We start from the raw sequence: 14,027 nt of genomic DNA on the forward strand, positions 1-14,027 counted from the left end.
TTGTCATTTTAATATAAAATTATTTATGTGATTAAGTTAGCTTATAAGATAAGTAATCGATATAGTATTCCGAAAAGAAAAAATCAATTTAATATTCCAATTTAATTGCCTATATTGCTCATAACTTATTAAAAATTTGCCAATAATTATACATCATAGATATCCCCTTTATGATGGTATTAAGGAGTGGTTTTTGGCCATTAACAACATCCTTTCCTTCCTTTTATCTTGGGATTTTTTATTTTTTTTTTTCATTTGAATTGTGTTTTTTTACACAGATATACGCTTAAGAGAGCTTTTTTTCTAAATGAGTATTTTAGTAGGTACTCTTTATCTTCACTTTAGATTGGCTTTGTTTTCCCTTGAAGGAGTAGATTTGGGACTTACGAGGCATGAGAGCCTTTCCAATGAGATATCCAACACAATTCATCTGTGCTTCGAGGTGCGAATTAAAATCAAGTGGTACTCTCCCCCGCGTGCGTGTTGAAAGTAAATTTTTAGTCTTTACTATGTGGTGGGAAAATAAAAAAGAGTCGCGTCTATTTCAGGTGGATTCCCATTTTCCAGAGATAACACGTATAACTTGATTCATGGAAACCACATTGTCAAGTCGATCACATGAAAAGAGTTTTAACAGGATATGTCGTGCATTTCAAGTCATGAAACCTTAGTTGTATGATACAGTTAATTAAAGATTAAAAAATATATTTTTTTTTATTAAAAGCATCTATATATACTTTAATGATATGTCAATTCGCTTAATCGAGTGTAAAATGCAAGGAATTCTCTTTTTATGTTATTTCTATGAATGCACTTAATTAAGAAACAAAATTCCAGCATCTTACACATGAACAGAAAATTAAAAAAGAAAATGCAAAATAAAAACTCTAGTTGGAAGAATTTTCATTTATTCATGTTACGTCGAGAGGTCCACTATGCGGGAATTCACAAATGACGTTTACAATTACAAACCACGCAATGAGGGAAGAGAACCATGTTTCGAATTAACATTTCATAATGGGATACGCTTAAAGCGTTAGAAGAGATCACTAAATGCAAAATGGAGCAAATCACCTGACAAGCAATTCACCATATACATCTAAACTCCGTATCAAAAATTTTCAACTCCAAACAAAATTGCAAATAAGTAAAAAATCGGAACAACGAAATTTCTTTGCTCGCAGTACAATACTTTTCGTCGCTCCTACTTATGACCAACAGGATTCGTAATAAATTTGCAGTAGATTTCATTGTCCATTATATTCTAACACCACAAAATTCATTCTATGAGCCATAATAATATAACTTTACCTTAAGCTACTTCTAAAAACACATTCATTTATTTCAGGGGCCACAATGTTGGCATCTTATTGCTGTAATCCAAATGTCATCGAAGCCGGCAATTTTGTCAGATGTATGGTCTTGGGTTTGTTTTCAGACCCTGTTCAACTTATCTTTGTATGTTGGTCCGGTTCTCAATTTGCATGATCAGGTGTATTCTGCCTTCTCAAAATTTTAACAACGTTCTTCTCTTCCTGCATTAAATGGGAAGCCCAGCTTATCAACTTCACAGGAAGTTAATCAAGTGAAAAAGATGAGATATTAGAGCATCAGGGCACCTTTATACTTATACATGAATGGCCTTGCCATTTACTTGTCCAGTTCTGCAGGGATAATGGCCTTGCCAAGATAAACCTGTTGCATCTCCTCTCTCCATATCTGCCAAAGAGATGCATTGCATAGACAATCATTGTGTCACCAGAGTTTCCTCTATTCCTCATCACACAGAGCACTATATTGACCCAAAGATGTATGCATTGAATTTGGACAAATATATAGAGGGAAGGCTGGAGAAAATTTAAAAAAAGGGGAGGGGAGGGGAGGGGGGGGGGGGGAGGACGCAGGCTAGAGAGAGAAGAATGACAATTTCTATTAAGCATATCTAGGAATTATCTCACACAATAGGATCTAAAATAGAAAGGCACATTATGTGAAAGCCATTACACAATAAAACAAAAACTCCAAACAAGCCAAATGATAAAATGTTTAAACAGGTATACCGTTTCACGAAATTCCACCCGGATGTGAGGCACATTTGTTTTGTGAATGTCATTTCCATCTGGGCCCCTCTTGTAGTACTCTCTTCCAATCCAGTGTGACTGACACACAATTCAGAAGTGCACGTTAACCACACCATAAAGCACCTAGTATACAAACTGCCTCAATAAGGTAGAGGAATGCAATTATAGTAGTTTCAGTATACAGTCCACTGTTCCCCACAGAGAATCTAATCAGTGAGTTACCCTCTTCCCCACTCCAGAAATTAGTCCTCTTTTTTTATCGGATGGGTAAAGACACAAGAAAAATTATAATGCACTTCCATACAGGGATGGGCACCATTTTTTTTGGACTGTCAACACTGGGCAAAAGGAATAATCAAATCATTGTCACCCATCCCTGTCTTCTTTATTATTGCCAAAAAATGTGGGGTCAAACCCACTTCCCCCACTTTTCTAATTTCAGCATATCCTATCAAGCTTGGACAAAATACGCACCTTTAGAGCATGTGAGAAACCTGACTGATACACTGAATTCCGCGCTATCTCACACAGATCACATGAACTCAACTTCCAGACCTATTTGGGAATACATTAAAGATATAAACAATATCATGTGACCTTAAAAAATAAAACAAGTTCAGCTTTGAGTGAAAAGAGAACTCACAGAAGCAGCTATGCTGTATTCTTCCACCAAAGGTTCCTTTGTTAAGTGGATCTGGAGTGGATCATCAGTTGAAAGGGAAACATTGAGACCCCGTAGGAAGAACATAGGAAATGGATTCCGATGGTAGTCTAAAAATAAGGAATTGTTGCTAAGAGGAGACATTGCCAGACCAATCTGATGAAAGTTATGCCATAATTGCCAGTCAGATATCAGAAATAGTAGAGTCAGAAACCTCTGTATACCTATCCCAGCCACCCCTCCCCCTGTCCCCTTCTCCCAACAAAAAATAAAATAAAAAAGAAATACCTGTGCTAGATAGTATAAATACTGAAGTACAGGAGACTTTCTTAAATTAATCCCATGTGCAATGTTATGAGCCGTCAGAAATGTAGCAGCAAGGTGGTCAATGTCACCAGCCTGGTGATCAATATGCATGTGAGGCACCCAGAAGATCTAATAGTTGCATCAAGTAAAACTAAGCTTCTATTAATACCTCTCCAGAATGTGGCCGAAATTTGATAGTAGTCATGCCCTTTGATTCGCGAAGCTGAAAAATATTATTGTATCAGGTGAGTGAATGATGCATCAGTATAGACCAGTGCATCTAGCAATGATCTCATTCCCATTCATGGGCCATGTTTAGAGCCCCCCCCCCCCCAACCCAAAATAGAAAAGAAAGAAAGAGGAAGAAGCAGCCAACAAATGTTCACAGCAAAATTCATAAACACGTGAGGGAGAAGGAAAATAATGGAAAAATGACAAGAATATTAGTCAATGGTCTTTGATTAGCATCCAAAGATAACTACCTTATGGGAACACTCACCTTGTTTAAAGTGTAAAGGTTGGCATAACAGTAATATACATAATATGAATATGCAGGATTGAACACATTGGTCCATTGAGCTGGTGTAGGCATGTGCTTTGTGGGACGTCTTTCAGGCTTGCTCTCATCATCGACCAAATCCAATCCAACAACCTGAGCATGTAACAAAAACCAACTCATCACTCAAGAAGATGAAAGAAATTGTCACTTGGAGAGGAATCTAACATTAAATTGTCGCACAATATTTTTTTGTGGAAAGGGGAAGGGGAAGTGAGGTGACTTATTCAAAGGGAACAAAGAATTATGCTTCAATAATTTGTACTTGATCCACTGAAAACTCTTAAGCACAAATTTTATTTTCCATATCAGGTCAATTAATTGACAATCTCTGCTAGCTTGTAAACTCATCAACTAATATTATGCGGTAGAGTTCATGGTATACCCGGATCTCAATCAACGATGCTTATTGAGTAGAATTAGTCAGACTGATGGCAGAAAAGGCTTGTTTCAAGTTTGAAATTTCTTTTTTGATGGTTGTAGAATATAGTAAAGGGTCCACATAGTACATGGTCAAATAAAATGAAAACAAGCAACATTAGAAGACAAAGAAGTACATGTATGGACGAAGCCAAAAAAAAAAAAAAAGACTAATCAAGTTCATTTAAATTGTAGTCTATATACAACTGAAAAACCATACCTTATGCCCTTTGGGAGGTGATAAGGAAAATAAGAGGAAATAATAAAAGATGGCAAACCTGTTTTAAGAAAACATGCAACTGTGGATGTGAATCTGGATCCACAGTAACCTCAAAGAGTGGAATAAAGATATTGTCAAGAATGTTCTGAAATGATGTCACTATCCCCATCTCCTTGTACACATTGTACAGCCTTGGAAGCTGAAAAACGACCAAAAGTTTACATAACAAGAATAAAAAATAAAATAAAAACAGGTGAAAGTACTTGTGTTGATTAACATCAAATGAGTCCATTTTTGCAAATAATGGTAAATATTGAGTACAGCAAAAGATTCTTCTAAAAAAAGTTACAAGCAACCCTTTGCAAGATGCTATTACCTGAATTAACCAAACAACATTCTCACTGTACAATTCATTGTTCACTATCCAGCTAGCTAATTGGTCCCATTCGCTTTGCTTGCGGCCATATATTGATATTCGATATTCAGCCATCTACAGCAACAAAATCATTTATCAGGCATATATAATGGCTCTAAAATACTTCACTTATGAAAATGCTATCTGAGTAGAAAACAACATTCCTTTTTGTATGCGTGTCTGCACATGAGGTCAAATATTATATGAAGGTAGCAGTTAGCACGGTCAAGAAAATATTTGTTTTTTTTCCAATGGCTAATTATTCAATACAATAGAGCACTATTTTTAAGATGCAAAGTTACAGTTTCTCCACATTTATTGACAGTAGGAACTGGGAATCATGTAGGAGCATGTACTCCAAGAGCAATGAATAATCTCCAGTTATCAACACCCAGAAAAGCTTCTACAAGTCTCTTGACTTGTGTTATGCAGTTTAGATTACAACAGTAAAAAATTTTCATAAGCAAAGTTGAAAATATAATGACACATTTGAACTTCCACACTGGTCCTCAGCATGATGCATGGAGGCTAATTAGCAATAGCTCAAATCCCAAGAAAGGACGCAGAAACTGTACCACATGTAAATTCTAGAATTTCACATCTGCCCTTACCTTGGTGACATAAAGTTTAGAATACATAAACAAATTAACAAAAGCAAGCTCTCAAATTTTTGCTAAAAAAATATTCAGAATACCTTTTGAACTTTGTGCCCCAAAAAAGTCCAAAATCACACACACATGACACGGAAAAACCAAAATAACAAGAGGCATGCAATGTGAAAAAAGGGGGAAACACTAAAAGTTCTACATCTAACACACTTGCAAATGTTGTCCAACAAATCCTAAACAATGGCAGATAAAAGCAAAACAGAATACATATCTATGCATAAAATTTCATCTATGAATATGACAACTGAGCACCTGATATTTGCTTGCAGAAAGATCAGAAAACACTTGTTTTGTCACCTCAGCAAGGAAACGACCTGCTCATTCAAAGACAACCACAAAAGCAGAATAGCTTGACTATTCAAGGAGAAAGAAGCTTATACATCAGTTGTACTGTTCTAGGGAATTAAGAGAAGTTAAAATGAGAATGTTATGACACAAAGAACTTTCTAACCCTAAGGAGAAACATTTATGCACACAAAGGGAGAAAAGCAACCCTCAACACTACTGAAATTTTAGTAATCCACAAAGTAAATAAATAAGAAAAGGACTTAGATAGAATCACTAATTCTCAAGGTTGACTTTAGAATCAACCCAATTAATGGCACCAAATTAAGAAAAGAATTAAGGTATACCTTGGATAAGATTGTCCTGTTTAAGGAAGATCTCCCTAAGCCTACTCTGACCGCATGGATTGTACTTAAGGTTGAACTTATCAAAGCGGTGAAATGTGCTCTTATCAGCATGAACATCCAACAGGTCAACATTAAGGTCATACCTGCTTGGAAAAATAAGTTTATAACTACATCCTGCTTCTGAAGCAATATAAAAGGAAAAAAAATAAAATCATAACAAAGCAAATTATGGGTTGTCAAATACTAACCCAGTCAAATCCAAGCTTTCAAACACTTCCTTCAAAGTCAAGTAGGTCCCATCCCGAAATATGACAACCTTAAGTGGCACATAAATGTCAAGTCACCAAATATGTCATGTATGCTTAACCAAACGTGAATGTTACAATCTCCTGGTTATTTGAACATGTATATATATTGTATAATTTTAGAATTTTTGTTAAACAGGCAAGAACTTTTAGATAAATTTACCTCATCAGGCTCTTTCCTCAATTTTGACTTAATAAACCTTAAAAGATGCTTCTGGTTCATGCATGCTGAATGATGAACATGTGTATCCACTTTCCTAACATTATAGAAGTCACGATGAGGAGCACTTTTCTGAGCAAGAAACTCCCTGTCCGCATTAAGCATCAAATGAAGGTTGAATTTCTGTTAAATAAGCACACTGTCAGAGTTTAGTTGTTTATTAAGACCAAACAAGCTTGTGCTTCAATAAGTTGCAGCTAAATAATACAAGGATATGTACCTGTTCTAGAAGATTCAGCCGATGATGGCATAAAGTTCTGATATTCCCAGCTGCAATAACTCGAAGTATGTGATGCAAATCAGTGAAGAAGGTTGTTGCATCAGCAACAGGAAAGAGTTCTTCCTGAGCTGCGAAAAGACAATAAATAATTTGTAAAAAGGTGTAGAATCATATTGACATCACAACAATAAAATGTTCCATAAAATCATAACAAGTAAAAACCAGGAACAGAGATCAAATTTCTTGGCTTACAATCTTTATCTGCATACACATGAATGACTCCATCTTGCATCTCAAAGTAATGCTGTTAAAATCCATATATGAACAAAAAAGAAAAATGAGTTTAAAAAAAATCCATGGTAATAACCACAAAGTAACAGAATCAGATGAAAAAAGGCTCACATCAGACTTTCCCTCCGGAGCATAGAAGAAGGGCTCTGGATTAGGCTTTGGTGTACTTGGGTCAGAAATAACTTCTTTCTCCCATGGAGCAATTGCTTCCTTAAACACATACCTTTTTCGCATTTCAAGGCACTCTTGGAGAACTATGTAGGACTCCACTTCATCAGGAGATGGTACCTCTGCTTAAAATCATACATTAACAGAAAAAAAGGGTGCGCATGAGAAGAAAAGAAAAAGAACAAATCCAATCCTTCAACAATGCAGACATGCATCAAACACCTACAAGAAAAAAGGATGAAATATTGATATTAAATGAGCACCAACATCCTGATGGAAGCTTTGTCATTTGCAAACTTGCATGTACCACAGTTCAAATGACTAGAGTTGCCATAAATAAACTAATAGAAGCATAGAAAAATTTTATGAATGAAGAACAGATTGAAACATTGTTTAAAATATTTAATTACCTGTGTGTACGCACAAGCATTCCAAATTATTATTTTTTAACAAAATAGCTACCATAATATCCTTCACTATGAACTCCATCCAATGGTATCCTTGTCAAAATTGAATTTCTCTCTATCTAGCATGCATTTGTATTTTGGATGCTTGCACAACATAATATTATCACATAATAAAATGTACAACCAATATTCAAAAATACATGAAGCAAACTGTGGCAAATCTTCAAACATATGCTACTGCATATTTATGAAGAAACTGTGTGCACGTAGTGATATCTAAAATAAGGTAGAGATGAGGCATTTAATACCAGTAGGGGAAATTTTAAGCCGTGCAAAAGTTTCTTGTTCTGGCTCTTTTCTAAGAATATCAGCTGCAATAGGATCAGGCTGTACACCATGCAAGTCACCAGATACACTATGTGATCGAATCATGCTTGAAGCAGGTATAGGAATTTGCTCTCCGTTGGCATTAACTTGTTTTGGCAAATTGTCAAACAGGCCTTTACACTCAGGGCCCTGTACATGAGAGGGGGGGTTCAAATTCAAAAACTATCCTATAGATCCTAGAAAATATGCAAAACAAAAATAAATAAAAAAAATCGCAAGCAAAAGCTTTCAAAATGAGCACTGCACTTGTGTCTATGCAGTGTGCACTACTTTCCCACAGAAATAAAAGGAACAAACATCCATAAGCACATAAAGAACTCACAGCAGCAGCATTTCCATTGGTATGGATATATGTAATGTCTATCTTAGTGCTGTCAGTCATATTATCTTCTTCATCTGATCCTTCCACGCTCTCAAAGGCACTAGCACTAGGAACAGGAGATTTAGGAGAAGTTGGTCTAATATGATTTCCAGCTCTCTTGACATGTCCTGCAGCCTTCACTGAAACAGGATGATATATTTAATCAACAAAAGTACTGCAACCTCCAAATTTACAAGAAGAAGAAAGAAATAATGTGGAAAAAATACTATCCCCAGTCATGCCACTAAGCTAGAGCTAATGGCCTTCTCCAAGGTGACAAGGATATAGGAGGCATATTAAGAATTTATTGACAGATGTGAACAACTGCAATCAAGTCCATCTCTTAATGGAGCACTCTGTAATTTGGTCCATAACGAAGCCAAAAAAAGAAAAAAGTTACCTTAAATTTTGTTAGTCGGGAGAAATCATCTTCTCAATATTTGTTTATCACTAGATTTAGGTTCCTAAAGATCCTCTTTGTTAGACAAAGAAGGCTAGTTCTACCCCAAGAACTTCATAATACAAGAATTACTTGGCTCAAATCTTTGTGAAATCTATTATTTCATCATACCCATAAAAATCATCTTCTTCTCACAACAGAATGGAGAAAGAAAATTTTGAAAGTTGGTGATATTTGCAATGTTCAGCTCTTTTGCATAACTGGTACAAGTGACAATGAGTTTACTGAACACCAGATGAATTCACAGTAAATAAGATCAATTGAGGTCCCAACATCATTTAATCAAACAAGAAAGCTAGAAAAATTCGAATAACCTCGAGAACCCAGGACCTACAAATTGGTATATCTCACTGCAGAAATCCAAATACCAAGTAACATAGTTTCAGCCTAAACTCCGATTTCCCACTGTCACAGGCATCACAGCATATAAAGATCCTTTCGTAAGAATAAGTTCTACCAGCAGCAAACATATATATACAAACTAACAATCAGGAATAGTTATTCGACATGGCCCTGGTCCCCTGATTGAGTTATAAAATATTCCTAAATAAATTTCTCAATAAATTTGACTACACATTAATCAATCTATATAAATACGATAGCCGTCAATTCTAGCGGAGTTTTATTACTCCGGCGATAAGTCCGACATGTCCATACCTTCAGGCAGCGTGTGGAGCCTGGGTAACCCGGGGGGAATCCCGTCAACATGCAGCGGACCATTACGCTTCTCCATTCCATCGACTCCTCCACCGCCACCAGAAATGGCAGAGACATCCGGCAAAGACGCAGAGCCACGACGGTAGTAACCGTTTCCCTTCCTCCGGCCATGACTACGGCGCTTCTTCAAATGCTGCGGCGAGTCTCCATCAGAGTTATCATCTCTCTCCCTCTCTCTTTCTCTCTCGACCGTCTTCGCAAACTCCAGCAACTGTGTTAGGGTTTTGCGGTGCATATAATACGCCGATACTGCCACCAGCGAAGCTCCCAACAGCGCCGCCATGGTCAGATGCACCGTATAAGTATCCATCTCTCTCTCTCTCTCTCTCTCTCTCTCTCTCTCTATGTGCGTGTGCGCTTATACAGTAGTTCTAGTACCAGTAAAATAACCCTGGCCAACAGTAGAGAGCTGAAGAGGCAACTGAGAGAGCTCAGTTTTATTCGGGACAAGCGCGTCGTCTTCCGGTATTTATAGGCTCAGCCCAGAAGGAGACGTTTCCATTTTTCATTTTTTTCGTCTCCCTATATCACAGTCATTTTCACTTTTCTCTTTTTCTTTTTTTATTATTATCTTTTTTAACCTAGTGCTGTGGAGGCCAGAAAATGCGGTGGATTACATTTGCAGCGTCGCCGCTTTTGCCCAAATTAATGATTATTTAAGTGGTTGATTAATTGTGATTAGAGTAATTAATTGGGTTGATTAGAGGAATTAATTGAGTTGATTAGGTTGTGAGTAGGAAAGGCAGTCCGATACGTGGGAGCTCAGATGTGGATGCTGAGTCGTTTTCGTTATCCGTAGAGTATGTGCCAAGCTGATGCAACTTACACATACGTTAATTGTGTTATTCTTCTGCTTTATTTCTTTACTAAGCACAATTACTAGAATATTATTAGTATATTAAAATTTTAAAAGTCCCCAACTAATAAAATAATTAAAATCCAAAATATAGGGAATGATATTTAAGGAAGTGATTTTTTTTTTTGAGAGAAGTGAGTTTTTATTCTTCAGATACTTAGTAGATCACTTTTTCTTTTTTAAAATGATTTAGTTTTCTTTAAGATGAAGAATCTTTTCATTTGATTAATATTTTAAAAAAAACTTTAAATATAAAAAATATTTTCTTTGCAAAATAAATGGATCCTGAAAATTAAATAAAAAATATATTTTTTGAAAGACATAACAATTGTGCTAATAGCATTAGATTCCCGCTAAAAAGAAATTGTAGGTTCGCATCTCGCGATAGGGAATCGTCTCATTGATCTTTATTCTTTTATATTTTTTATTCCTTGTTTCCTTGTCAAATATTTATTTATTTATTTTTAAATTCACTCAAATTTAATGTTTTTAGAAGAATTTTTATGATGTATACTGTTTAATAAAGTAATAATGAAGAATAATCCACTGAAACGAGAAAATATGCGAATCAAGCTTTAACACGAATATCTCTGGTCCAATGCGCAATTATTCGCGCAAGCAAACTGCAAAAAGATGGTAATTCATCAATATACGTAATAATAAAATGACACTTTTTTATGTTCCTAAAGCATATAATATTTAAATTTTAAACATTTCAATATAAAAAAAATATATTTTTTAAAAAAGATATAAAAAATTATTTTATTTTCAATTTAAAAAATTTACCTTAAAGAAGGAAACCCGATTCAGTGAAGATTCGGCACATTCCCTCTTTTATTAAAAAATTATTCCTTTATAGGATTTGGTTTGCGGGAATTTGTGAGAAAGGAAACCGGAGCCGTGTGTGGGTTCGGAGTCAGTTTACTTCTCACAAGATAAAATTAGTAATGCAAAATAAAAATAAATCGGAAGCCACTCATATCAGAGCCAGGTTTCGATCCTGGGACCTGTGGGTTATGGGCCCACCACGCTTCCGCTGCGCCACTCTGATGTTGTTTGTTAATATGCCAAAACAATTTTAAAACATTGAAGCTATTTGTCCTTGTATTTCAATATTTATATGAAATAATCGAGAGAAAAATGAATGATAAGTTAAGTTTTATAAGATTGTAAAATTCATTATTGTATTTATTAAAAATAAGAGTAAATTTTAACAAATTAATTAATATTACTTAATTTTCTTAAAGTGACATATAATTTTGAATAAATAAACTAATAAAGGTGACAAATAAAACTGGAGCAATGTGTGATTTCTTATAAAAGAAAAACCAATTTTCCTTATTGAAATTATTTTTCTACAACTACAAAAGCAACTTAACTATTCTTCACACTTAAAATAATTAGTTTTTTCGAAGGTTTTACACGTTGTTTTATTCATTATAAAAATCTTTTTTTTATTATTAAAATTTAATATTTTATTATTATTAATTATTTTCATATAAAAAACACCTCATAATATTGATAGAAACAATAAAATATTAATAAATTAAATTAAATTTATTATAAATTTGTCAATAGAGCATCATTTAAAAAATTAATGATTAGTATAATAATTAAAAAAATTAATCCTAAATATCACTAAAATAACAAAATAAAATCCTAATGATATATTAGAATATTAGTATAAATAACAGTAAGAACTTTAAAATTTGTGCCTATTATATGAATATTAATATTTAATGTTATTTTTATAAATTAAAAAAAATATTATTACAATTATTTAATATTTTATTAATATATTTTAAAATATTGGATAATATTGTTAATTATCTTTAATAAAGATTAGATCATCAACCTAAAGTTTATAAATTTTATTTCAATTTATTAAAATTGATTGAGAGGAAAAATAAATCACTTATTATATAATTAAACTTGATAAACTTTTCGTATACCGTAGAAAATTTATTGTATTTTTAAACTGAAATTATTATTTAATAATTTAATATTTTCAAAATTTAATTCTATTACTATTTATATATAAATGAGTGGTGAAATTAGAATCCAACATCAACCTCAGCTCAAAAGAGAATCTAACGTCAAACCAAGGAAAACTTTATTTGGTATGATCATTAATGACAATCTGCACATGAAAGTGTAAGCTTTTAACATTTTTGGGCTGTGAAGATGAGAGTTTGAATTCTTACCATAATTATAATTTATAAGCCTCTTGGATACTCCAGTTGCTTGGTACTCTCCAGCAGTACCTGCCAAAGAAACCAGCATATTTAATTTAATAGAGTATTAAAGCTGTCATTTTGAGAATATAAAACGAGACACCAAGCAAGAAACACAAGTTTTGACAAATTTGGTGATAAATAAAATTTTAATTTGATTTTTAATTTTAAAAATTTTAATTTGATTTGATTTTAATAAAAAAAATTAAAAGAGAATATAGAGAAATTATACTATAATTAAAATTGAAATATTTTAATTAAATTTCAAAATATAAAAAATAAAAAAATAATTAAAATTTTAATTAATTAAATCAAATCGATTTAATTTAATTACTACTAAAATTAATTCAATTCAATTTTTAAAAATATTAAAATTTTAATTTTTAATTTATTAAATTCGATTAATTTTAAATTAAATCGATAAAAAAAACTTTGTGTATTTCATTGTTGTCGGGCCTTCACATTCTATTATCATGAATTTAAAAAAAAAAACAAATAAGTGCATTATTATTTATTTGTCCTTTTTTGAAATATAAATAATTTTCTAAAAGACTAAATGATCATCCTATACCGGATATAAGTTACACGTATTCTAATTTTTTTATATTTTTATAAAATTTAAAAATATAATAATTATATTTTATAAAGTTTAAAATTATATTTTTATATAAAACACATGTTAAAAACAAAAAGTCAATGTATTAACTGAGATATTAAATATAAAAAATGAATACTTTCTTTTTAAATATAAAAATTGATAAAAAATTATTACAAATTTTTATATTTCAAATATTAGAGTTAATAAGTAGTCAAAATATTTTCTTTGAATTTTTTTTAATAAAGAATTTGAGTTATTTGTGTAAACCAATTCATAGTAGATTTATTAGAAAAATTATTTTTTAATATCTGAAATATAATATAATTAACAGATTTTTTTTTATTTTTAAAACACAATACTTTTATTTTTAAAATTTAATTTCATCAAAATTTAAAATTTTTTTATCAAAAATTTCTGTTAAGTCAATAATTTTAACCAAGTCAAAGGAATACCCTTATTAATAATAAAATAAAAAATAATTATTTAATTATTATAATATAAAAAAATTCATTATTTAATATTTCAAATTAAAAAAATATATTAAAATATTTCTGATATTTTAAAAAATTTACTAGTTAGTTTCTCTATTAATTTTATTACTAAATATTTTATTATTTAGTTTCTATATTTTAGAAAAAATTATTAGTTAATCTCTCAAATTATTAAAAAATTTACTAATTAATTCCTCAGAGGTATTTTAAATTTTTTTTTATAATAGTTAACGACTAAAATTAATGAAAATACTAATTAATAAATTTTTTAAAATATCAAAAACGTTTTAATGAATTTTCTAGATGACGAGCAGTAATTCACAGCGAATAGCATCACAAAAATAATTTTTATT

The 14,027-nt window shown here is 32.2% G+C and overlaps 1 protein-coding gene and 1 non-coding gene across 4 annotated transcripts; both read right to left on the reverse strand.

Annotated features, from left to right (window-relative positions):
* Nucleotides 1-872: 872 nt before the first annotated feature.
* Nucleotides 873-9,998, reverse strand: LOC110622801 (AMP deaminase). 3 transcript variants are annotated; one of them, XR_006351997.1, is made up of 20 exons: nucleotides 9,436-9,998; nucleotides 8,280-8,458; nucleotides 7,879-8,086; nucleotides 7,107-7,285; nucleotides 6,957-7,008; nucleotides 6,705-6,832; nucleotides 6,428-6,607; nucleotides 6,208-6,275; nucleotides 5,960-6,102; nucleotides 5,580-5,641; nucleotides 4,621-4,734; nucleotides 4,303-4,443; nucleotides 3,548-3,700; nucleotides 3,218-3,271; nucleotides 3,031-3,141; nucleotides 2,725-2,898; nucleotides 2,556-2,636; nucleotides 2,061-2,204; nucleotides 1,620-1,719; nucleotides 873-1,535 (listed from the first exon to the last, which is right to left on the reverse strand). XR_006351997.1 is itself a non-coding variant. In XM_021767441.2 (20 exons), exons 1-19 carry the CDS (start codon nucleotides 9,803-9,805, stop codon nucleotides 1,651-1,653), a joined length of 2,565 nt encoding a protein of 854 aa, XP_021623133.1. In that variant the 5' UTR covers nucleotides 9,806-9,995; the 3' UTR covers nucleotides 873-1,535; nucleotides 1,620-1,650. The 3 variants fall into 3 exon arrangements, 2 of the variants coding, with proteins under 2 accessions (XP_021623133.1, XP_043815722.1); XM_021767441.2 differs by having other exon boundaries at nucleotides 2,061-2,159; nucleotides 9,436-9,995; XM_043959787.1 differs by lacking the exon at nucleotides 1,620-1,719 and having other exon boundaries at nucleotides 2,061-2,159; nucleotides 9,436-9,997.
* Nucleotides 9,999-11,330: 1,332 nt separating this feature from the next.
* TRNAM-CAU lies at nucleotides 11,331-11,402 on the reverse strand. The gene has a single exon. It is a non-coding gene; the product is annotated as a tRNA-Met (tRNA).
* Nucleotides 11,403-14,027: the final 2,625 nt, after the last annotated feature.

This window comes from Manihot esculenta, chromosome 9 (assembly GCF_001659605.2).
Source record: "Manihot esculenta cultivar AM560-2 chromosome 9, M.esculenta_v8, whole genome shotgun sequence".
Taxonomy (NCBI): domain Eukaryota; kingdom Viridiplantae; phylum Streptophyta; class Magnoliopsida; order Malpighiales; family Euphorbiaceae; genus Manihot; species Manihot esculenta.

Excerpts from the sequence above, each read along its gene's own strand:
- LOC110622801 (XM_021767441.2), bottom strand. The coding sequence starts at position 9,805 with ATGGATACTTATACGGTGCATCTGACCATGGCGGCGCTGTTGGGAGCT. Across the intron at positions 3,142-3,217 it reads TTCGGCCACATTCTGGAGAG|GCTGGTGACATTGACCACCT; the intron begins GTATTAATAGAA and ends ATTGATCACCAG. Across the intron at positions 2,160-2,555 it reads GTTTCTCACATGCTCTAAAG|TCACACTGGATTGGAAGAGA; the intron begins GTGCGTATTTTG and ends ATTGTGTGTCAG.